The 27,100-nt window shown below is 37.6% G+C and overlaps 1 protein-coding gene across 1 annotated transcript in view; it reads right to left on the bottom strand.

The window, feature by feature from the left end:
- Window positions 1–27,100, bottom strand: part of LOC144090485 (mediator of RNA polymerase II transcription subunit 13-like) — a 96,285-nt gene that overhangs the window by 27,141 nt on the left and 42,044 nt on the right. Inside the window, exons 3-4 of the mRNA XM_077621965.1 lie at window positions 10,788–10,872; window positions 6,108–6,191 (exon numbers count right to left, since the gene is read on the bottom strand). Of these exons, the coding sequence (XP_077478091.1) occupies window positions 6,108–6,191; window positions 10,788–10,872 (169 nt within the window). The remainder of the gene's footprint in view (window positions 1–6,107; window positions 6,192–10,787; window positions 10,873–27,100) is intronic.

The following is a 27,100-nucleotide window of genomic DNA, read 5'->3' on the forward strand; positions in this document are numbered from 1 at the left end:
TGTTGATAACACCTGTCCTTTATTTAGCACTAAGCCAGCCTCAGACCCAGTTACAAATTGATGGGCTGTATATATTTTCTGTGAATTCACCTTCAGAGTAAGTTTGATGTCTACATAGTCTCTATATAAAGTCTAACGGACAGATAGGCTGACAGATTCCCATGAATTATATTATGAGATGTTCAGGGAGGACTGTGTTCTATCACCATCTAGATTGTGTCAGACTTGGGTTGGTTCGCGGGCCGCGTTAACGTCAACTTGATTTCATGTGGGCCTGACCATTTTATATATATTTAATTTTTTTATTATATATGGATTAAAAGAAGTGGATTAAAATCCCTGAATATTCCGTTTTTTTATAGATCTAAAACAATGTTTATTTTAGCTTTTTTTTTAAGTATAATTTTAGATTTTACAAAATGATTTTTGAACTAAAAACACAGAAAAAAATGATTAAAAATTACAATTATTGATTTAAAAGGTGGAGAATCGGGAAATTTAATATACATCTATACTCTTCATTTTAATTTGATCCTAAAACACAAAGTCGGCACTCATGATTTACTTTCCCGGGCCACTCAAAATGATGCGGCGGGCCAGATTTGGCCCCTGGGCCGCCACTTTGACACATTTGATATAAAAGATAAGAAGCACACATCCGAAATGTCAGTTTATGGCAACATTAAAAATAAAAAATAAGGTCTTATAAGAGTCTTTGCTATTAGACAACAGTTTGTTGAATAACTCTATCAAAAAAAATAGAATTTTGACAGTTATACTGGTAGCATAAAACAAACCACATCCTTAAAGAGATACAATGTGTACTGTGAAATGAATTTTTGTCCATGTCTTCCAGCACTACATGTGAGCCACAGGCTGGCAATGATGCTCCTCGTCCTTTAGGAAAGGGCATTTTCCTGCATTGTAAGCGGCTGTAAGTATTTGGACACACAGCACTTCTTGCATCCTCTGGGACTCAGTGAGTGCGTGTGGAAACAGTAGTAAACATGATGTGGGGATGGCACTCATAAATGAGGAGGGATCCTCATGGCTGGGGAATAAAGAGTAGGATATTGGGGGAAAGACAGGAAGAAGGTGTGCATTTCGTCTTCTGTTTATATAAAATGAAAGAGAAGATTGGCGGTTGAAGAAAGAAGCAAAATGAACAAGATGAAGCTTAAAGCTGTAGGCAGGTGTGGGCAAAAAAACACACAGTTTGAAATATAGAGTGAGAGCAAAGCTAGCCTAAGAGAAGGTGCTGTCAGTGAATAATTCAGCGACATGCACACTTTTCTGTAATTGCCTCGCACATATTGACGAAATCCAACTTTTCGCAAGTGAGAGCGCGGCTTGATGCTTTAAGGATTCAAGCAATGTCAAGCAGAATAACCAGCGAAACATAACTATGCTTTGACGCATGATTTTATATTTAACTCATGATTTTTTGGGGGCAAATGTTGCATATTTTGGTTAAGCAAACTAAACTGGCTCTTATTTAGAACTTCCTGGTAACACTGTTTAGACAACAGAAAATATTAATTTATTCATTTTCTGAATCACAAGGGTTGCGGGGGGTGATGGAGCCTTTTCCAGCCAACTATGGGCACAAGGAGACAGACAACCATTCAGGGTCTTTCTCATACCTAGGGGCAATTTCGAGTGTTCAACCAGCCTACACTGCATGTTTTCAGGATGTGGTAGGAAAGCGGAGTAACCGGTGAAAACCCACCAAGCCTGGGGAGAACATGCAAACGCCACACAGTGAGGAATGACCTGGGATCAAACCCTCGACCCCAGAACTGTGAGGTCGACGCGCAAACCACTGGCTCGCCATGCCGCCTATATTAAATCAATTTTTGTCAAATATAGTGCAATATTTTAGAATTTACCTTGCCAGGATGACTTTTTATATTTATATACTACTTATTTATGTTTTTTTTAACTTGGGAAAATGCACTTTGTGGAGTAGCACCACCAATTTTGTTATAAACACTGTGTATGATAACAATAAATAAATTTTGATTGATTGGATTTTTTTTTTTTTATGAAATCAAATCAGATTTTTCTTCATTAAACAAACAACCATGTATACAATTTATTAAAAAAATTAGCTAATTCTTAACAAATTATTGAAACTCTTTGAAAATCATACTTCATTCTCATATTATGGTGCTTCTTTAATCTATGCATGCATGTAGAATATCTTTTGACATTCTAATATTGATCTCATTCTAATCTTTCCAAAACAATTGCATATTGTGAAGTGTGAATTAACAGCAATTACCATTATACCGCACTTGTATTTCTAAATATTGGCTAAATAATGGGGCAAAAAATGCCACTTGTTACTAATATCACAAGACAGCATTGCATGTTTTTCTTTTCTTTTTTTTCTCTAAGAGGTCAACTCATGGATAATTGTAGTATAATGCCAAGAAACGCAAACTAGGCCAATACTGAGTTAAAAACAACAGAGCAGCTTTGAAAAGGTGTAATAATTTAACTAAAATTATCTTTTGTTACTCTAATGCCATTGATCCTCAGTTTTCAGTATCCGGCCTAATCTATGACACCAGACATCTGTGGAATATGTTGCTTCTTCTGTTCTACCTCCTCCCGGGAAACCCGGTACACATGTAATACAACTCTTTTGTAGTGCGTCAATAAACTGGCGTATTTAACAAGAAGGCTTCAAAATAAATTGGCTGCCATGCAAACGATGGGCTCTCAAACACAACTTTAAATGCAAATTCTGTCGGGGCGGGTACAAGTCTCCTCATAGATGGATTCACATTTACATGACAAATCACATTTATGACCATAGTCCAATTAATTAATTTCTCAATGTTTATCATTAGCACACGTCAGAGCATATATACAGTATATCACTGTCAGCTGGGAATTCCCATCCCCAGTGAAGCTTACATTAAGCTTCACTCTTGTATAGTGTGCACACAAATATGAATGCAATCCATTTCAATAGTCATGTTAAGTGGATAATTCTACCCACAAGAAAAGAAGAAAAAAAAAAATCACAAATTCATTAAGCTATTATTGAAATGAGGCGTTTCCAAATAGCAAGCTAATGACTTTTGTTACTCTATTTCAAATATTTAGGAGAGACAAGTGATGTAATTAGATAATAAAAGCAAAACTGTTAAGTGACAACACAATACGTTTACATGCAACCAATTAAAATTTTATTGTCAGGTTTCTGGCAGTAGCCATGTAAACTCATTTAAAAACCTGGATATATTCATCTTTGGAGAACATAATCATGAGACGGGTGCAGAGTAGTGAGGTTGATTTATACAATGCTTCTCACACATTCTTCACATTAATAAATTTACTAACAAGCTAGCTTTTATGAGTTTTTGGTATGGTAATAATTTCTTGAAAATTGACAGAACCCGATAAATAATTGTGAAAATACTGTGAATTTGAAAGTGGCTGTGTTAATGAAAGGATGTCAGTAGGTTTAAATACATAAAATAAATCAAATAAACATCTTTAAACTGTTTTTTTTCCCTCATGGAAATAAACAGTAAATAGAAACATCTTTTTGGACCAATGTGTTAGACTTATATTGAATTTGATTTTTCAAATAAGTTCTTTTTGTCTTCTTTTTTACATTAAGAAAATTTAAATTCTTTATTTTATTCACAACTTCAATTCAAACCAAACATTTGCAAGCAGAGCACTAGACTTAGTTGTCGTCATTTGCTGTAAAACAATACACTACACAATTATATCATGTATAACATAATATCACCCAAAAATTATTCCCTCCTTCTACTTTAATATTCTGTGACCTTGCTATATGGCCAGGCACCAAGTGTCTGTTGCCAAGACAACGGCTAATAGCTCAATGTCACCCGAGGACAGGAAAGCATCTGTGCACGTATGATTTTTACAAAATATTATTAAGCAGCTAAAACAACTTTCTCCTAAAATGGTTGGCCACTGCATTTTTTTCCTCAGTGAAATACAAATATAATACCCAACAATGTATATATCCATGAATTTAAATGAGATCCCCCTGTATTGTATTTGGCATGCATAGAACTGACTAAACTAATGAGAGGGACAGACTGTAATGCATCAATTCAGCCATCTATAGTAATGATTAATTTATGACCATCACTTCAGCCCTCCCTTCCCTCTCATTTCTCCCTCCCAGAACCCCCCTCCCCGCCTTCGCCCCCCCTTAAAGCATCTGATGCAATTTGCTACCAACGCAGAGCGCTTCCTACTCATTCCGACACAAAGAGAGAAGAGGTTTTGGAATTCTCTGCTGGATGTGCCGCTCTTCTATGGCACTACGGCACTATAGCCCCGGGGACACACGCGAGATAAACACCGGGGAAGCTTGACAAAGGCTGAAGGGGGGTGCGGTGGGTTTTTGGGGGGGTTGTCTGTATGGTCTTATAGACGCCCTCTGTTGGGGATAAAAGGCACGGACGCCGCGGAGGTGCAGAGGAGACAAAGGAGCTGGTTACAGCTGAGGCAGGAGGTCACATGACATCGACTGAGCAATGCTCCCTTGCGGCGTGGGGGGGGGGCTAACTGATTTTCAGGGGGCATTCCTCTGGGTAGTGCATTGCTATGAGAAATGACATACATTGTGTTTTGATGCTTTGCCTGGGAGCTGCAGGCAGGCAAGTAGAATGGCGTCAAAAGAAGTGTCAGCCACAAAACACTGTTTGTTTTTGGACACTGCAGGCTGCAGTGATATTACCTTCTCCCTCTTTGCAGGATGCTCAATAATTCAAAGAGGCAACAGTGGCTCAGTGTGAGGCAAGGACGGGGGATATGCCATATGACAACATATGCACACAGCTATACACACTATAGGTGCGCCCCACTCAAACACCATAAATGAGAAAGTAACACACGGATGGACATCATTTTAAGCCTATGCCACCGTTGTAACACTGAGGACCAATAATAAAAGAGGATAGAAATAAAAAGGAATTTAGGATTGTTTAAAAAAATTAATTCAGCGTGTGTGGTTCCATTTTTTGTCCAACTTTACAACGTCTTTTTGAGTCTGTATCCGTTTTTGCTACCGCAACCAAGATGGCGCCGTTCAAGTGGCAGCCGGTGGCGGTAGCTCCGTCCACTCTTGCTCGTTTTGTGTTTTTGCTACTTTTCTGTCTTAATGATTTGATTTGGTGATTCTTAATGATTCCATTTACTTTGATTTGCTTTGTACTTTGTGCTTTTGCTTTTGCTTTGTTGTTCAACGGCCTTTGCGACTGTATTGTCTAACTTATAACTATGCCTTTCCTCTTGCTACTGTCACAATGAAATTTCCCGAATACGGGATGAATAAAGTTATCTAATCCAATCCAATCCAATATATCGCAATATTAAGTTGCACAATTCTAGTATCAATTCAAAATCCCTTTGACACAATCTTTACACGCATGTTTTTGGTGGAAATAAAGAATCGATGACTACAGTTCCACTCAAGTCCACTAGTTAGCACACAGGCACCATGCTTTGCAATCTGCCAAAATATATGCACAAAGGAGTGTACTGAAAGCTGAAACACTGGGCATGTTGGTGATGACCCAACAATGTGAGCATGTAGCTCAAGTCCCATATTAAATTTTACTATACATACATTTAGGCCCTGTGGTGTTTAGTATACCTGGAATGTTCAAACAAATGGTTGATTTTTTTCCTAATAACTTTTTTGTTTGAGTACTATACATTAAGATGTTGTTTTTCATACTCCTGCAGTTTTGACTAAACCTGGTATGCACTAAAGCAGTCCCATGACCATATGTTGTTCAAACATAAGACAACAACATGTTTACTTTTGAGCTGAAAGAGGTTTCAGAAATAAATTGATATAAATATACTATTTGTACATTTTGATTAGGGTCATAGTGTTCTGGACTGTTTTCCAGGAACGCCTGCCCATCGTGCAAACGGCCAAAAATTTAAATTAAATTAAATTATTTATAAAAGTGTGTTTTTGAGTGAACACAAAGCATACAAATGATGATCTTGCTAGTTATATTACGCTCCTAACACCTTTTTTACAATTTAAGTGTGAGCGGGTAAACCACACACACACCTGAGAGAATTCCACTCACCTGCTGCCCATTGATTTTTCCTGCATTCGATGCGGCTTGAAGAACCACTTGCCGACCCGCACAAAGCCTTTGTCCATGAGACATCTGTGGCAATGACAACAAAAAAATGTTAAGACTCTCGTTTATTTGTCATAGTAATAATAATAACCATCATTTTAGTTATCAAGCTTCTGGACAGCTTTCTGATGAGTTGATCATTTGATTCAGGTGTGTTCGTGCAGGGAGATATGGAAAACAGACCGGACCCTAGAGGGGCCCTAGTGTAGGGGTTCACTCGTCTGACTTCGGTGCACGCTAGCGTGGGATGGATTACCGCACAGTGGTGTTATGATTGTGAGTGCGAATGATTGTCTTTCCCTGTGGGTGCCCTACGGCTGACTGGCGACCAGTCAGGGGTGTAGATCGCCTTTCACATGAAGTCACCTGGGATAGGCTCAAGCAACCACCGCAACCCTTGCGAGAAAACGCAGTCCAGATGAATGAATCGATGTTTGCATGCAATGTGGGTGCCGATCTCATTCAATGTCTTGCGGTGATGTGGTGTAAAATGTTGAAATATCAACATGTGTGCTAAACTAAAGTGAGTATAGTAAAACCTGTTGTCTGTTTTGTTTTGGGGGGTTTTCTTCTTCAGAAAAACATGGGGGGGTTCGATTCCCAAAGCTTAAAGCCCAATAAAGTGGGAAGAAACGCAAATTTTATCGTGCTCCTACCTCAGAATGACCTTTACATATTTATAATGTATGCTTTTGTGTATTTGGAGTACTTTGTAAAAGTCAACAAATATCACTAAGGGTGTTTTTCAATGCTTACAGAGTCAAAATAGGTCAAATTTGCCCAGAACACAAATTTAGGTTCCATGTGTACCTGATTATTGATTCATAAGGAAATCTTTTTCCACAATTTCACCCAAAAGAAGCCTTCCAAAGTAGGCTTTCAGAATCTACCCTTTGATGACATCAAACAGCTGGGCTAGTATCTTTTTCCTTCCCCCTTCTCGCCTCCCTTCGATGACCTTCTTGACTTGAACTCTACTCTTTTGGAGGCAGGAATTTCTAAAATGGATTCTCTAATCGGGGTCAAAGATTTATGCAATTGTTTTGTAGACTGCACCTGGCAACATAAAGCTACAAAGCCTCTAATATGTTTATTGTAAATATGCCTCTTGATTCATTTGTTTTCTTTCCTTCATTTTTTATCTTCCACACACTCAATTTACACTTCCGACTAGTAGGTAGAGCTCGGGAGTAATCAAACCAAACCATCTTCCCACATCCCAAAAATATACATATAGGCTGATTAATTAAACACCAATTTATCCATAGGTGTAATTGTGAGTGAGAATAATTAGTCCCATCGGTGTGCTACAATTGTGGGGTTGGAGTGATATGCATACAAATGATCTAAACCACATAATCGTAATGTTAACATTTACAATTATCTCACATTTGTAAATGCTGATCATCTGCGAGGAAAGCAAATCACTCAAATCAAAGCCCATCACAGAATAATCCCTCAAGAAAAATCTTTTGGAGACATCTGATAATCCGCACTTGCTCTTTTCGATTTATTGGACGGATAATTCTCATAATTGATTAGCTAGTGTATGTGTGTACCGCGCTTTAAAATGTTAAAACCGCTGTGTGTATAGCTTGTTTAAGAAAGCCTACAGGTTCAGATAGCTAATCTATGCAAATAATTTTAACTAAATAAGACCTTTCTCTAATGGTCATGATCGTTGCTCAGTTGCAGTTTGTGCACATTATTCAACTGTTCCTAATTGGGATTGTTTGATCAAAACGTACTTAATGGAAATTTATGATCATTTGAGTGGAGCTGAAAAGAAAATCTGTGCCTGGCGACAAAGTTTATTTCGTGGCTTGGAGATGGCATTTCCTGAAACAGTTAGCAATAAAAGGAGTTAGCTTCAAGGTAATAGGAAGGTTAATTCCATCTGCCCCCTATGATGATCGCTGATGCTTCACTTAATAGAGACCAAATATGTGCTGCTTCATTTAACAGATGGCTCTGGCTCAGAAAGGAGAGCTTTGGGTACTTGAGCAAATGATTCAGTGCTCAGATTATTAATTTCATTGAGGTGAGAATGCCAGAAGGCAAGTGGACTTGTCTAATGACGACTTTTTAATTATTCTTCTCTACCTCTTTTGTTTGGAGATGCATTTGAAAATCTTTCAAACTGGCATCCAAGACACCTTTTTAGCAGTATTTACGTACATGTATAGTTCGGAAAAGAAATTGATTTGGTGGAACTTAACATTGTTCTTGTTTTATGTAAACAAAAGAAAAAAATTCAAACATGACGAGACACACGGTATGGATTGCAAGCTCCTAAAACGATACAAAATGTCAAGAGCAGCTCGTTTGTCCCTCCTGGCTTGCCGTTAGGTTAGAGCAGCTGCGAGTGATTCTTGATTACTTCCGGATGTGTGTATTTAAGCACCACGGAAGTGGTATTCATTGTCGGATCGTTCCTGCGTGATACTGCATACATCGCTGCAAAGGTACTGTTTTCCATGCCCCGGTTTTGTTTCGTTTTGGATGTACAAGTCCTTGTTATTTTGTAAGGCGTTTTGAGTCATTAAAGTTACTCTCATGAGCACAGTTCGTCTCCTCCCCTCCTGCTTCCCCGCTACTGGGTCCAAATCGCGCCACGACGTCTTGGCGCGAACACAAAATCAGACAGTGTACATTGAACCAGCTATCGTGAGACTAAGAATCGTTTATTCGAGGGGACATATTGTTTTCTTTTTAAAAACATCATGAGAACTGTGTAGCAAGGTGGAAGTACTGGGTCTTGGACCTACAAGAGAAAAGTACCAAGTACTTAGTAAAAGTAATGGTGACCTCATCATTCTTGTTATAGTGAATGGTAGATTAATTCACTGGAAAATAATTGTGACTTGCCTTTTTTCCTGATTTCATGTTTGTATTATTGTTCCTACATTATAAACGTAGTAATAAATATTTGGCTGATCCAAGCCATAATGTGCCCTATCCGTGATTCTTAATCAGCGAAGTGGCGAGGTATTACTGTATTTATTTTGAAGCTGATATAACATTCGAAACACTATTGCTTGGCATCCTGAAAACGCTTGAAATTTTGTATCATGTGGCTGAAATGCTACATAGTTGTGTTTAAAGTATTAAGCAATATTCAGATCAAAATATTGTCCATTTTATCCCCCACCTGCCAAAGTATTGAGCTATACTTGGGATTAAATTTTGCGCTTTTTAATTGACCAAATACATCTTCTATTCATTTTATCTTTTCTAATTTTCCCATTCAAAACACCCCATGGAAGACATTTTTTCTCGATGTCAGTATCAAGCTGTATTTCTTCCGTTGGTGAAATTTATACAGTGTATGGGTATTTACGTGTCTATGCAAGACATCTAAACAACATCTAAAGGTCATGTTTGTCACCACTTTACAAAGCCACACCATGTTCAACATTTTATAAAACAAGTCAAGCGCACGGCTCATTTGCCATTTCTGATTGGCTGTAAGAAATTGTGAACTTTGTTTTTTTTTTCATAGAGCAGGCAGGACCCGTGACACCAAAAAGAACGTATGTCACCACTACTTTCTCAACTAGGATACAATTCATCACATTCTTGAAACTGCACAATTTGTAGTTGTTAGACTATCAAAAGCGATGGACTGCCGTGGCAGAAGTTAATCTGGTGCTGAATGCCAACTAGCCACTAGGAAGCAATTTGACTCGGTCGTAATCGTGTTGTTTTGTACTCATTCAAGTTCATATCTATCACTCCCACAGTAATGGATTGTGCTGATAATAATGACAGCCTGTCCAAAGCATTTGATGTAAAAACGAACAGAAAAGTGTTTGAAGTGATATTGTATTAGACTTCATTCGCTAAATGACTGAAATGGAGGATGTGCTCAGTCACTAAGTATTTCGGGTCCTTTTGATTTCAACTCATATCTAAAAAAAAAAAAAAAAAATACATGCAGTGGTACCTCAACATACAAATTGAATGCATACCAGGACCTTGTTTGTATGTCATTTTCCCATAAGAAAACATTATATTTTGAAAAATTAGTTCCATAGCCCAAAAACCTACGCTAAATCTTTAATAAATATTGTAGGTAATTACAAATAGCAATTACATATAGCAAAATAAAGAGGAAAAAAAAGCTTTTTGTCACCTTATCTTAAAAATTGAAGGACAGATGTCGGGTGTCGAGGGAGAACTTTAAATTTATATTAATATTTTTAAAAAAGATATATTTTATAATTTGTTTATGTTTTATTTTTCATTCATGTTCACTTTCACTCATTCCAGGCATTTTTTTTCTTCACTTAGCTTTCAATTTATCTTAATCACAGGTTACAGGTCGCTATCATAAAAGATTGTAATATCTAATGCATTTCTTTAGAGACACCGATTTTGGGTCAAATCTACATTATCTATATAAACATAAAAGAATATCGAGGTACCACTGTACTACTTGACATGAGACGACTTATTCAAACATCTCTTACTTTCATTGCTTTTAAAAAGATTGTATATAACAGCAAAGCTCTTACATTTCTCACATTCCAAACGGAATGAACTGTGATTCTGTTTTTGCTTTGAATAACAATAATATCATTTCTAAAGTGTTGTGTGTTTGTTTTTCATTTTCCTCGTTACCTTTCCAGCAAGTTGTGCACGGCCTTGAACAGCAGGGTCCTGCACTCGTAGGACAGCCCGCACTCCCACAGTCCCTCTTCAGCCACTGAAATGAAAAAAATCATCAAATTATGAATCTCAACATACAGAATTATTACCCCCGCTGCTTCATAATCCCCCTAAATTGCAACAGTAACAATGTTTTCAGAAACAGAGAAGCATCTGCACATGCCAGCTTGAGGATTACAAACAACACACACTTGTTTATGCCATGTTCTGTCACCACATGCTGCATGTGCTGATGGGGAAACCTGCGCATCAGATCCGGAATCGCATTCGGGGATGAAACTACGTGCTGCAAAGGCACTGTGTGTGTGTGGCAGGGGGGGGCAGGGCGAGTGTCAGGTTGGCTGCAGTGACAGGCCACTCAAGCCCAGCGCAGTTGTCAGCTTCGCTTATCCAAGAGGAAGCGTGTGTTTGAGAAGGCACTCGCGTGCCCAGGTTCGGCACATGCGCGTCCAGTTGCAGCCAGGACCTCTTTTTCTTAACCCCCTTCGACCGCCCTAGGCAAAACTAAACAAATAAAAAATAAAAAACTCACATCTGACACGCAAGCTACACTTTACTCCAGACTTTGACCTGTCAGCAGCCAAGGTATATGTACATCAAATTGTGTTTAGAAATAACCCCAGTGCAGTCAGTGTTATCTTGCTACAAAGCACTTGAACCATATTACGGACTTTTTGGGAAATTGGATTGGATTGGATAACTTTATTCATCCCGTATTTGGGAAATTTCGTTGTCACAGTAGCAAGAGGGTGAGGATGCAGAAATAGGAAAGACATTTTAGACATAAATAGATAGGTAATAAGTAAGTTAATAAATAAATACATGAATAAATATATAAATAAATAAGCATGTTGCTGAAATACACGTGTACATACACCTATACATATACATACACACACACACACACACATATAAGCACATATATACATACACATAGATGTACATGCATGCATACGGTGGGTCTCGACACTCAGCCATTTTTTTGTTAAAGAGCCTGACAGCTGATGGGAAGAAGGATCTGCGGAAGCGCTCCTTCCTGCAATGAGGGTGCCGCAGTCTATTGCTAAAAGAGCTTTGGAGGGACTCCACAGACTCATGTCCATCATGGCAATTTGGAGTTTGTAACAATTATATATTAAGGTTTTTTTTTAAAGTTACAGCGAACACGCACTTGTAAGAAAAGTTTATTGCAATTACATCTTCACACTTCTTTTTCTCCACATTTTTGTCTTCTTGAGGCCCCTTATTTTATCCTTAAAAATCACACCATGTTTTGCTAATTCCATAAAACTAGTTTACTTTTCTGTTGACCTGCACATTTGTTGTTAACCTTCATTATGTTGTAATCTTTATTTAGTCTCTTTTGCTTGCTTGTTGTATGCGTATTCGTATTAAACATAAAATGTCTACAAGATAATTCAGATAAACAAAAGCAAAGCAATTTTGACTCATATAGTGCCTTTAACAGACTGGCATCACTTTCTTTGTGTGAACATTCTTGCACCAATTGGCCATTGCCAACATGCCAGGCCAACTGAGAGCAACTGTAGTGAAGTCTAACAGATTGTATCACCTTTTCATTTACAAAAATGCATTGTTCACCAATGTTTTAAAACAGCTTTGAAAGCTGTATTTTATTAAGTTTAAATGCATTGCCAAAGTTGGGGAGCGGTAAAACTACAGCAGTAATTGAACATGGGAATTTAATTATTGCCTTGACAATACTCCCAAGTTCATTAAAAGAAGAAATATACCTATTGGAGTCATTTTTTTTTAAATCAAAGAGTGCAGCTTATTTATTTTTTGGCAGATTTTGGAAACCATGCACCCAGTGAATGGCGGTGGGGGGATTCAGGGTGCTCACTGTACTGCAGCACATGCTCCCAAATAAAATGCACACACGGCAGCCAGTTAACAGTGGTTGTCTTTGTTCTGTGCCATATACCTGCAGGGCTGCTGGAGTGAAGTGAGCGTATGCAGGGTTTGTGTTATGGTTGGATGTAGCGAGGCGACTTTGGGTCAAAGGCAAAACGAACCCTGGCATCATCACAAAAAGACCCCAGAAAGGAGGAATGCAAAGAACCTGAGAGGGTGGGCGGATTTCATCCTCAAAGATTTATGTCATGTGTCGTCCCGTCCGCGTGCTGAGTTAATATTTTCATCTTGCGTGTTTTTTTTCCCATTCCCCTTTAACAGGGGTGATTGAAATTTCCTTACTCGCCGGAATTACCCCGTCGCCATGGAAACGCAGGCGGCGAGAACATGGCGTCCTGGCATTCAATTTCAACACAGCTCCCTCCTCCTGCTTCTTCTCCTCCTCCTGTTTCTTCTTCCTCTGTTCTTTTGCTTGCAACACCCTACATCAACCCCCCTCCTCCTCCCTCTTCACCCCCACCGGCACCCAGCCCTCATTTACTCCTGCTTGAGGGCTCAGACAGGAAGCTCGCTGGAGCTAGCTCGCTCTATCTAACGCAGCAGCGAGATGAGCAGAATGCCAAGTCTCTGGCAAAATCCAGCTCATTATCTCTCACTGCTCTCCTGATATGTCTTCTTTCTCTTTACATCTCCTAAAACGACAAACTTTGGAGCCCACCACTGCTGGACGTGACCCACAAGATGCCTTCTTTTTAAATAGAAATGTGTCCCCCCATCACCGTGCTAGTAAAAGTGACTGTAATCATTTTATCAAAATAGACACTGCACCTGTTCTATTGTTTTAAAAAATGAAAATTGTGCTTTTCAGCGGTTTCACTCTTTTTGTACAATAAGCAACAATGGTGAGCAATACTATTTCTTGCAATATCTATTTTATACAGTGCTCAGGCAAACAATGTACAGAGGTGAGATATACGTTTTAATTTGTTCCATGATAAAGCTAATGCACATGTGTCAAAGTGGCGGCCCGGGGGCCAAATCTGGCCCGCCGCATCATTTTGTGTGGCCCGGGAAAGTAAATCATGAGTGCTGACTTTCTGTTTTAGGATCAAATTAAAATGAAGAGCATAGATATATATTACATTTCCTGATTTTCCCCCTTTTAAATCAATAATTGTAATTTTTTAATCCATTTTGTCTGTCTTTTTAGTTCAAAAATCATTTTGTAAAATCTAAAAGTATATATTAAAAAAGCTAAAATAAACATTGTTTTAGATAAATAAAAAAACTGAATATTCAGGGCTTTTAATCCAGTTCTTTTAATCCATTTATTTAAAAAAATCTATAATATTATATCTAAAATGGTCCAGCCCACATGAAATCGGGTTGACGCGCCCCGCGAACCAACCGGAGTCTGACACCCCTGAGCTAACGCAACAATTTCCCCATTGAAATGATTTAAAAATATATATATTTGTTTCCACCGTCACCAAAAAGAAAAACCAAAATGCTAATGAACTTTCTACTAAGACAGTGCTCAAATAGTGGAGCGGACCCCCTAGGGGGGTGGGAAGCGATACCTGGGAGCTTGTGACTTAAGAAACATAGTTTTTGCCTGACTTTTTGCCGCTCACAGTCAGAGTTCGCTTAGGGAGTACGGCACCTAAAGAAGAACAAAGAGCACGGAGCAGAACTATCCAGCGAGTCAGCGACACCATGGGAAAATATTTTATAGGGGTAGAAAGAAAGGCAAAGAGCAACACAGATAGTGAGTCAAACATAACTCACCCAAAAAGAGGCGATATGATGATACGTATGTCAGCTTGGCTTTATTGTTATTTTGGTGGGGAACGAGAGGGTATGCTTCCTGTGCCAAAAACTAGTACGGCATTTAAAGACATTACAGCCCAATCACGCTGATAAATTGCGTGAGTTTTGTTTTTCAGCAAAAACATGCTGAATATTTGGAACAATCATCACGCTTTTTGAGAGAGAATACAGTAAACCAGTGAGCACTGATAGCATCATATAAAGCACATGTGTCAAAGTGGCGGCCCGGGGGCCAAATCTGGCCCGCCGCATCATTTTGTGTGGCCCGGGAAAGTAAATCATGAGTGCCGACTTTCTGTTTTAGGATCAAATTAAAATGAAGACTATAGATGTATATTAAATTTCCTGATTTTCCCCCTTTTAAATCAATAATTGTAATTTTTTAATCCATTTTTTCTGTGTTTTTAATTCAAAAATCATTTTGTAAAATCTAAAAATATATTTAAAAAAAGCTAAAATAAACATTGTTTTAGATCTATAAAAACGGAATATTCAGGGCTTTTAATCCAGTTCTTTTAATCCATTTATAAAAAGTCTATCTAAGTTTATCTAAAATGGTCCGGCCCACATGAAATCGAGTTGACGTTAACGCGGCCCGCGAACCAACCCGAGTCTGACAGCCCTGATATAAAGTGGCATACTACAATAAATGGATGCATTTCAAGTCATTTTTTTGTTTCAGACAAAAATGAATATATTGCTAAAGTTAGTCTCTATTGCGGTTCTATACTCTATTTTCTTTAATTTTAACAAGGATACAATTTTGCAGAGGTGGACCTAGAATTTTAAAGAAAAATTATATTTTTTGGTTGGGGGGGATGCAAAATGTTTCATTCTTCCTGGTGGGTGGGTCAACAGAAAATAATTGAGAATTAAGGAAATATTTGATGACAAAAAGCTATTCAAATTAGTGTATACTTTATAACAACGTGAAGTAATAACACAATGAACAAGATTCAAATTTAAACTGTTATACCTTGACCACCTGGGGTCAGTATAAAACAGATGGATGTTTTTTCAATTAAGGTGTTAGGACACCTGCTAAAAACTGCAGATTACCTTTTTTTAATAGGAGCAGGGTGGACCCTAATCTGAAAGTTTACAAGAGCAGTAGAACTTTTAGGGCCACATAGTCACTTTTCCACTCCTGCTCACTATATTACTGTTATATACTTTAACAGTTCATTTGTGCACTAGCAAGTGGATTTAAGTGTGGAGTAGAAGTTTGTCACCAACAAAAAAAGATGTAACCATAATGATTATCATCAAGGGTTCAAAACCAGGACCTGGCCTTCCTAAGTGGAGTTTTCACAGTCTCCCCTGTGCCTGTTTGGTTAGTTATTTTCATTACCCTAAAACACGTGTCAAAGTGGTGGCCCGGGGGCCAAATCTGGGCCGCCGCATCATTTTGTGTGGCCCGGGAAAGTAAATCATGAGTGCCGACTTTCTGTTTTAGGATCAAATTAAAATGAAGCGTATAAATGAATATTAAATTTCCTGATTTCCCCCCTTTTAAATCAATAATTGTAACTTTTTTAATCAATTTTTCTGTGTTTTTAGTTCAGAAATCATTTTGTAAAATCTAAAAATATATATAAAAAAAGCTAAAATAAACATTGTTTTAGATCTATAAAAAAACTGAATATTTAGGGCTTTTAATCCAGTTTTTTTAATCCATTTATATAAAAAAAATCTAAATATTATATCTAAAATGGTCCGGCCCACGTGAAATCAAGTTGACGTTAAAGCGGCCGGGCGAACCAACCCGAGTCTGCCCTAAAAGCATCCATGATGGTATGACAAATCTAAAAAAAATCTATGGCAAATTCAAAGCATTCCAAACATATTTTTGGAATTTCAGTGGAAACTGCTATACCGAGCGAATACACAACAATTGGCTTTGAAAAATGGCAAATTAAAAAAAAACATGCAAATACATTCGACATTCAAGTGAATTTCAATATCCTGTATTAAAGGTAACTGTCAGGGTGAGATTTTCACAGTTTCTCTTTAAGACAAGCAGCTGTAAACCATTTTCATAACACAGTTGTAACGGAACATACTTAGAAAACACTAATACGCAATCACTGTTTGGGTTAGGACCATACCAACACAAGGGTTCTTTGTGTAAGTAGACCTAGTCAAAACCAAGGCTCACTGACAGTGTCAAACAAAACAGTGGGGTAAATTGTATATGTAGGCTGGAGGAAAACACGGCACCACTGTCACTGTAGCAACAGCGTGTCACTAAGCGCCACATTTTCAGATTTACTGCCTGTTAATCAGGGGAAGAAAACAGATGGCCCGAGGGAAAAGCGTGCTGCAGAGACTAAAATGTGCAGCTGAGTGCAATAGGGCTTTAATGCATCATGATCCGTCATTCATCACAGCCCATTGCAGTTCACCACGGAAAATGTAAATGGCCCACATATTATCAGCCACAGTGTCCAAATTAGATTAAAGTCATATTGGCTTTTTTACTGATTATCATAGGGTGGAAAATAGGAAAAAAACACATTTACTCATATCTTTTCTTACCAATTCGCTGTGCCGTTTCTGCAATTTTAGCTTTGTGGACTCTCATATCATCCACCACTTTGTATATCACCACAGGATGCACAATCCCTCACCAAGCACACCTATGCAAACCAACATAGCTTCTATTGATCGCCGAGGTACGAAAAACAATACAACAACTTGACTTCTCCCAGCACAATTCCCTCGTTTTCACCAAATCCTGTTTCCTCCTTTAGCTTTGGATCAATCGCACTCGAGGACCCACAGTAATGTGATCTCTTCATAGAAATACAGGATGAAAAATGGTATATTAATTTGAATTCATTTTTGTGCTTTAAAATTGAAATTAAAAAAAAGCCTTTCGCTGAAGGTGATGAGCCAATTACCATATTTTCCGGACTATAAGTCGCTGTTTTTTTTTGTACTTTGGCTGGGCCTGCGACTTATGTGTATTTTTTCTCTCTGACCACCGACAGCCTGGTATGATTTTATAGGGTTTGATTATCAGTTAACAGATGCCTGTTCTCTATTTTCACTATTGTTACTTTAAAGCAAATGTGTCAAAGTGGCGGCCCGGGGGCCAAATCTGGCCCGTCGCATCATATTGTGTGGCCCGGGAAAGTAAATCATGAGTGCTGACTTTCTGTTTTAGGATCAAATTAAAATGAATGTATATTAAATTTCCTGATTTTCCCCCTTTTAAATCAATAATTGTAAATTTTTAATCAATTTTTTCCTGTTTTTAGTCCAAAAATCATTTTGTAAAATCTAAAAATATATCCCTTGATTTAAAGTATGTTTGTTCTTGGTTTTTGATCAAATAAAAAATTGTGTCTTATACCCGAATGTGGATAATAGTATATTGTTTATTCTTCTTTATTGTGTAATCTTTGGTTGGTGCGAATTTTACTCAGATGCGGCATATAGTTCAAAAAATATGCTAAATAATAGTTTTTGAGGATATTGAAGATTTTGGAATCAATAATATGACAAAAATCTGATTTTGAGGAATGACATAACACATTATGTTAAGTGGGGTGTTAAAAAGGAGGGGGGGGGGGGTATTTAAATGACCTACTCCCAGACTTTGGACACCATTGGAGGTAAAACTGGTAGAACAAAATCACATTAGACAACAGTTGGTCTGCCACCACCTCTATGTGGCTCCTGGTGTTTTCCTATTTTACTCACATAAGCTTCAAGTATGAGGATGATGACAAGGCCAGGTAAGGTCGATAGAATGGAGCAACACTCTAATGAGGTTCAATTTATCCAGCAGTGTGTAAATATTGTTTGAGGAGTTGTGAGTGTGTTTATACTCAGCTTCACACATACACACAGGCAGCCATCATTGGGTTTTCTCTTTTTAAAAGCATTGTTAAAGATGATCTGTACAATCCAGCATTATTCCATTCAATACATGATTTCAATAGTTCCCTGCTCTCTACTGAACAGTAACTTCTTAATTAATAAGCACGTCGTATAAGGTGTTATATAAAAAATACACCTTGTTACATCTTCATGAAGTATTTCACAAGCACGTAAAATGTTGGCGGGCTATTTATGAACGACTCATTCTGACAACAGGTGTTAATAGCTTCATACATTTATTCACCTGATTAATTGTATTTCAAAAGAGATGAGTCAATGTGTCCTCACAAGAAATTAGTAAAAAGAGGCTTAAAAGTGGAATCAAGTTTTTTTTCTGGGTTGCACAAGAACAAATACAGAAAGAGAATATACCAAAGTTTAAGAATATATGTTCTTTATCATTTGCCAAGAATTACTACTATTACTGCCGCGCTTAGAGAGGCACTGAGACCCCAGTAGAGTACACTATATGTATTTATAATACTACTCCATGCATAAGGCATGTGCAAGAAAATGACCACCCTAGGTTGCATTGTAAAAAAAATATTAATTTCAAGTGTTTATGAAGTATAATAAAATACCAAAGACAATAAACATCCACATGATGTTAAAAGCATTACCATTCATTATAATAGGGAAAAGATCATTTAATTTTGAGTCGCAAGCAAACCACATAGCATATACTAAATTCATTTGTGAAGACAAACGACTGTGTTGGATTTTTTAACTAAAAACACTAAAATGGTCTTGAGGTACAAATTATTTTTTTCCTGTGACACACTCATATCTCAAATATTCCCTCCCAAATGAAATGAATGAAAATTGTTGTTGGTTTGTTGCAGAACTCCAAAATTTACAGATTTTTTTCATCTTCTATAAAACACAAAAACTCAAACAGCATTGTATTTTATAAAAAATAAAAATAAACTACTAAATAAACTAAGTACTAATAAAGCTTAGACTCCACTTACGGCACAACAGAAAATGCAAACACCTAATTTTGATGTATGCAGTACATAATATATTCCCCTTACTTGTTCTTTTACCGATTCAATTGGAAGAAGGCAGAAATTCTTAATGATCCATAACAACCAACCACAAATATTTTGGTTCCACTACAAAGAAACAAATGATAGTGGCTGGAAATGTACTAGTGCCTCCAAGCCTATTCAAAACATTTGCTGCTTCTATTTCAAGAGGAAAACACCATGAGAGTCAATTATCACTTAGTCTACTATGCTCTTAGGATAATGATATACCAAAAATTAATCATGCTTTTTACACTAAAAAAATATATATTTTAAGAGTCCTGATTTTACTTGGAGGAACATACTGTACTAGTGTTATTTGGAAAAAATAAATGCACACACATACGACATGTACAAGTAATTTTCCATAGCTATCAGACACCGCAGATTCCAGTCGGATGCGTATGCAGAGTGAATGCTTCTGGGGGAAGTCTGGAATCAATTAGGTGACTGAGCTGGAGTTGCTTGCATAGTTGTGAGGGTGAGTCAGGCGAAAGAAAGGCAAAGAAAATAAATAAATAAACAAAAAAAAAGGCAGCGGAATGGTTTAAGCTATCTAAATGTGTTTAAAATGTAATGCAAACATACACGTATGAGGGCATGGAGATTAAAAGAGAAAATGTGTCATGAGAATGAAAAAGTTCCTGGGTGTGTTGTTTTCCTGAGAGTCAGTCATTTGACATGACGGAGTCAAGTTTCAGTCAGCAGAGCTCCACCTCTGCAAGACGGAGGTCAAAGTGGAGGGGAAAGGCGGGCAGCTGGCACCCACCCGGAGCCTCACACTCTCTCTCTCTCTTGCTTGCTTTATGTTCATTCATACAACTTCCCCTTGTTACTTTTCTGCCCTTTGCTTTCCTCTCCTGGCTTTGACAATGGGGGAATTTGACTCAGGGTGTAGAGGAAAGAAGAAAAAAAAACACCAATAAAAAGTTTGCAGGAGCTATCTGGGCAGATGTGGAATTTTAGGTCATATTGTATGTTGGACATGATCAATTGTAACTTATCACATTTTTGGGACTATAAGGCAAACTATTCATGAGCCAATTTATTTTCATATATAAGGCGCATAAACTTTTAATTATAGTTTTATTTATGAAAACATACATGTTATTTATGTTAATGTGTTGATGTGTCTTGAGCGCTTTACTGTGTATAATGAAGTTAAGCTCCAACAAAATAGGTTTGGGCCCTTTAAGCAGAACCAATAATCAGAGACGAGACAAACAGGATTATAAGGGGTAGTTAGTATCATTTTTTTTCTTTTTCCTTTTTTGGGGGGGAAAATGATAGGATTTTAAGTTGGTCTTATAGTAAGTGAGTTTGCTTAGGATGATGGACACAGCAATCACTTTCATTCATTCAGTAATTTTCAGACCTGCTTAAACTAACCAGGGTCATGGGGGATGTACCCTATCCCAGTGAACTACGGGCACCAAGCAGTGGTCACCCTGATTTGGTGGCCAGCCAATCGCAGGGTACACAGAGATGGACAACCATTCACACACAAAGGGAAATTTAGATTGTTCAACAAGCCTATCCTGCATGTTTTGGGGATCTGGGAGGAAACCGGAGTACCTGGAGAAGATCCACGCAAGCCCAGAAAGACCATGCAAACTCCACACAGCGAGGATCTATTTTAGATTGAACCCTCGACCCTAGAACTGTGAGGCGGACACGCTAACTACTCGTCTGCCGGGCAGCCCGCAATCATTTTATTGATCAAAACTATTTCAAAATATTGTTGAAAACATCACATTGTTCATTTCATCTATTATAACACTTCCAACATCACTGACTATGGGAATGGAGATTTTATTGGCTAGAATTTATTCTACGATTGATTGCTTTTGTTTGATGTCACAAGTACTTGTCTGTAAAGCAATTTGGAGCAGCTATTATTGTCAAAGAGCTATATAGATAGTTAAATTGAGCTTCCGATTGCAGTTCATCTGAAGATTTTATGATTACTATATCCGAGATCAAGGAACTGTGACAAGTAACGTCCAACTTCATCATCAAAAATGCTATGTTCAATAATGCTTGGAGAATAACAGAGTGGTAATGACAAATCATAACACAAAGCCATACAAACATGACACCAACACTGTGTTCTATTTATATTACGTCTGATGACGATACGGTCAGTTTTTAGTGAGGAAAAACACTCAGTAAAACTAAACCCAATTTCATGGTAACTTGTATTTTAACTATGTGTATTTGTTTTGACAACGTTTTATGCCGGGCCATCAAAATAAGTCTTCACATGAAACATTCGCTGCACAAAAAAGTGTTTGTTGTCTGCTCATTTTAGATGACAAAAGTAATGTTAGCTTTCTGTTCTTTTGCGGTTGGTTTTATGTTCCTTATTTACCCTTAGCTTTTCCTCTCTGTGAAACTTGTTGTTGTGTTTGTCCATTATTTTCACCTGTTGTCGCATTCCTCACGTGCCTCAGCCTATCAGCTGCCTTGTATGTCACCCACCTGTTTGTTCTCCATGTCTCCTTAACCCATGTCTATGTATCTAAGTACACTTTGTTTGTTTATTTAGGGCTGCGTAAATGTTGTGTGCGTCCAAGCACATTTGTATTTTTGGGATCCCCTGACCAATGTTTCCTCTAATTTTTTGTTTTTCTGGGCAGAAAGACAACCTCCCTGAGCACATTGAGTACCGGTGTGAGCAACATCATCATTGCTCGCTATGGGCACACATCAGTATCACACCTGCCATAAGCAGGTGTATGTCTACTACACATAAATGATTTAGTAATAATACAATGTAATGATTAATATCTATGAATGGGCGGCCCGGCGGATGAGTGGTTCGCGCGTCGGCCTCACAGCTAAAAAAATAAAAAAATAAATTTTAAAAATGGGATTTTATTTTGTGCGCTCCATATGATTTGCTGTGCGCAGAGAAGACGAGAGTAGTGTGCAATTGCGCACGCGCGCATCTTAGAGGGAACATTGCCCCTGACTATGTTTGCACATATTTTGTCTCTTTAATTAAACTTTTTGAGTACCCACCATCCTTCCCTGCAATTGGTCCATCCCCGTTTTCAAGCCTTCTCGGCAGCACAACATCAAAAAGCAAATTTAGAAACATTCAACTGGGACAAAATTCCCCAAATAACAAATGTTGAATAAAAACCAATTCAGGTTTTGGTTCTGTAAATGAACTGTAATAATAACAAATGAATTAAATAATTGAGATTGCATTGGGATTTTGTGAGACACAATAAGCGAGAGCATGTTGTAGTCTCCATTTCAGTAAATAAAGCGGCAAAATTACATAACCGAGGAGCAGTACACTAAAGGGGGAAATCAATAATTGAAAATAGCACAAAATCCAAACATAAAACCCCCCACTAGCACAGCTCAAATATTCACTGAGCCTCGTGCTCAAATAAAATACAGGATGTTGGACTTTTTACACATTAAAAAAATGAATAGTGATAGTCATCTCAGCAGTTAGAGAGCAGATTGCATGCAATAAACTGTTTAATTGATTAAGTATCACAGTCAGTGATAGCATGGGAGATAGTGTGACAGCGTGTCAACAGCTCAAATATATTATTAACTAGCTATTTTCTGTATTAATGCAGAGTCGGTGATGCAATTAAAAATGCTGAAGGGAAGCAGCCGGGAAAAATGGTGCCAAATGTATGTCAACTCTATTTTGTTGCGTTTCTATGTTAGCGTTTGAGCAACACCGACACTGACTTTCCCCCCTTCACTCCCTCATAATTTGACAATCACTTTGTGTGGCTCTACACACACGTGCGCGACACACACACAGAAACACACAGTGAATCGTTTTGATGTTTGGCATGGATGAAAAGTGTTCTCCCATTAGTCGCTGGTAATAAATAAATGAACGGGGACGTGGTGTCTGTGCTGCTTTTTTCCCCACATCGTCTAGAAAATCATCTCGGTCGCATTTGGCCCTGCAGAAAATTACGGCTGCCTTTTTGAATTCCACAACTCTGAGATTGAATAAATAATATATCAGTTGAAGTGAGAGAATCAATAGAAGCGGAATTCACCAAAATAAACTCTCAAAGTATCGTGATTTTACAAAATGTGACATTGTTCCTTAAACCCTTAAGCTCCCTATCAATTTCCCCCTTAAAATGAATAGTGGTGCCCTAAGGGTTGAATTATTGTTGTTGTTCTTGTGGACATGCTCATAAGTCCAAATGTGTATTTCAAATCATCTGTTCTGACCAGAAGAAGAGTAACTATAGCCATTTCCATACTTTTAATAAAGAAAATTGCACTCTATTAGGCTTACTTTACAGAAATTGACTTTAACAATATTACTATAGTCTTACACTTATACTCTTCTTCAATCTGATTCTCATTCATAGATTTAAATATAGTGGTACCTCGTGATACAATATGCTCGTCATACAACATGCTCGTGGTATGATGAAAATTTCGATCGAGTAATTCGCTCCCGATGCGATTAAAATTTCGAGATGCGACCAAGCCAGGTGGCCATGACATGAGAGGCTGTTTATCATTGTAGCGCACTGTCTTTTTTTGCCGCATCTCTTTCGTGTATAACTACTATATCTACAAGAACTGAACGATTTATTCAGACGAGTTTCGACCAGGAAACGCACAACGCGCATGCGCGGGAAAAAAGAGGGCTTTCTGGGTAATGAAGTATACTCGTGCACACAACACCCATAGGCAATGGCACCCTTTCTCAGAATAAAACTTCATTACCCACAATCAATACGTGGGTAAGCTCAGCTATTGAGGGTGGAGGCGTGGCAAACCGCTAACCCGGAAAACGAAGGTAACAAAAGATTAAGACAAAACTAGAATTCAGTTTTGTGTAAAGTTACATTAAACGTATGTTTGAGTGTGTCTGTATATATTTATCCAAGTTAATTTAAATTTGTTTGTTCGTTTACAAGTGCCGTGGATAAAGTCCCCCCCCCGACGTTGTCTCTCCCCTCCGTGAAATGTGTCTAATTTTACATCTATGAAACACATTTTATTACTATTAAACCACTCGTTATTTATTACTTTGTCAATATATGGCGAATTAGAAGAACTAAAACATTTTTCCCAATCCAATATCCTGTTTTTGGTGTTTTTTCAGAGGGTTGGAACGAATTAATTTGTTTTCAATTCATTTCAATGAGAAACATTCGCTCGAGTTAGGAAAAGCTTGACATACGATCTCAGTCTCGGAACGGATTACAATCGTATGTCGAGGTACCACTGTATATGCATTTGAGTCTTGCTGTATTGTATTATCCACATACTGTTTGAAAATTTCTAAAACTGTGACATTCCATACTAATAGCAAATGTTTATGCATTCATTTAGCTTGTCTGTCGCATTTGCTCACTAGCTTTACTTTTACTTCAAAGCAACGCATATTTAAATTGTTAACTATTTCACCAAGTGCTTTAGTGAGGTTAATTGAATTGCATTAATTGCTCCCATACAAAAAAGAAATTCAAATTTGTACTCATAAACAAAGAAAAGGACAGTTGGGTGAGGCTTCGTATCTTAAATGCTCATAAATCAGGTAATGACATCATCTCGAGGCAACATCGTACCAGCGAAATCATGTATTTAATGACTTCTCCTAATTTATAGCGACAACTTGAAAAACAGAAATAGCAGTAAATTCACATGATCATATATTTCAGGCTGCTCTGTCCTGCATATAATGTTGTTGTATGTATCGGCAATCCATTTACTCTTCATCCATAAATCTTCTCCTGCTTATAAGAAATTAATTGCAAGGTGTTGTTGTTTTCCGCATGATTAGTTGCTTCACGGGAGTTTATTGTCTAGCTAAACAAAACTAAATGTATGCTGTCTGGTAAGTAGAGGTGTAGATAGAGTTGGGTCACAAGCTTGGTCAGCGAGCAAATTAAATTTGTAAGTCATAATGCCACTACGACAGGGGAGTCAGACTCGGGTTGGTTCACGGGCCGCCCTTTTAGATATAATATTCAGATTTTTTTAATAAATGGATTAAAAGAACTGGATTAAAAGCCCTGAATATTCCGTTTTTTATCGATCTAAAACAATGTTTATTTTAGCTTTTTTTATATATTTTTAGATTTTACAAAAAGATTTTTGAACTAAAAACATAGCAAAAATTGGATTAAAAAATTACAATCATTGATTTAAAGGGGGAAAACCAGGAAATTTAATATACATCTATACTCTTCATTTTAATTTGATCCTAAAACAGAAAGTTGGCACTCCTGATTTACTTTCCCGGGCCACACAAAATGATGCGGCGGGCCAAATTTGGCCCCCGGGCCGCCACTTTGACACATGTGCACTACGTTATTATCAAGCAGCTTGATTATCAAGTGTACTTAAAGACCGATTTCCACTCTGCATTCTAAAATACAAATGCATGTCAGCTCAGAACACAAAAAAACAGATACATTCTGCAGCGCTTTAATGACGGCATCGAGCAACCACAGTAGGTACCATTACATTTACGTCTGAATTGTTTACGGTGCCACTACTCTTTTTATCTAAATTTGCTGAGCCTGCTTTCTATCACCATTGAGATTAGAACAATGTGCATCACACTCACAGTCACAACATTTTATGCTTCACTTTTATGATATTGCCACTCCTCAAAAACACTGCGTCTTTCGTCTCGCTTAAATTCAGTCTGCGTGTAAGTGTCTCTTTGCTCCATGTGAATTTTTATTGTCAGGTTGCTATTAAATATCATGTACAATTACAGTAAAAACTGAAAGTCTGGCATATCCTCTTTATGGCAGAGGTGGCCAACACATCATCGCTTAAAAAAAAAAAAACTAAGTTGTAGTCCAGCGAGATTTTGGATTTATATTTTGGCTGATTTACAGATAAAGCAGTACGAGTGGGTATTGCCTCATATCTGGCGATACGATTCATATCATGATTCACAGGTAGCAATTAGATTCAATCCACAATTATTGCGATCACTTTAGAAAACTGATCAAAATGGACATAAGAGTACATTTATATCCATTTATTTCTGAAGCCTCATTCAGCACCAAAGTAAATTGTTTGTTATGTGCTTCTTTATAACGTTTTATAATCCAGACCTGGTTTAGAGCAAACCTGCTTAATTTCAGGATTCTAAAAATGAAAAAATAGCCTAAAGCACATGTGTCAAAGTGGCGGCCCGGGGGCCAAATTTGGCCCGCCGCATCATTTTATGTGGCCCGGGAAAGTAAATCATGAGTGCCAACTTTCTGTTTTAGGATCAAATTAAAATGAAGAGTATAAATGTATATTACATTTCCTGATTTTCCCCCTTTTAAATCAATAATTGTAATTTTTTAATCCTTTTTTTCTGTGTTTTTAGTTCAAAAATAATTTTGTAAAATCTAGAAATATATTTAAAAAAAGCTAAAATAAACAATGTTTTAGATCTATAAAAAACTTAATATTCAGGGATTTTAATCCATTTATTAAAAAAATCTAAATATTATATCTAAAATGGTCCGGCCCACATGAAATCGAGTTGACGTTAACGCGGCCCGCGAACCAACCCGAGTCTGACACCCTTGGCCTAAAGGGTGTAGAACAGGTCAATACTGGCCAGTTCCTTGAAAAAAATGGCATGCCAAAACTTTAGCTTGAGCATTTATGGTATACCAA

The sequence above is a fragment of the Stigmatopora argus genome, chromosome 16 (assembly GCF_051989625.1).
Source record: "Stigmatopora argus isolate UIUO_Sarg chromosome 16, RoL_Sarg_1.0, whole genome shotgun sequence".
Classification (NCBI taxonomy): domain Eukaryota; kingdom Metazoa; phylum Chordata; class Actinopteri; order Syngnathiformes; family Syngnathidae; genus Stigmatopora; species Stigmatopora argus.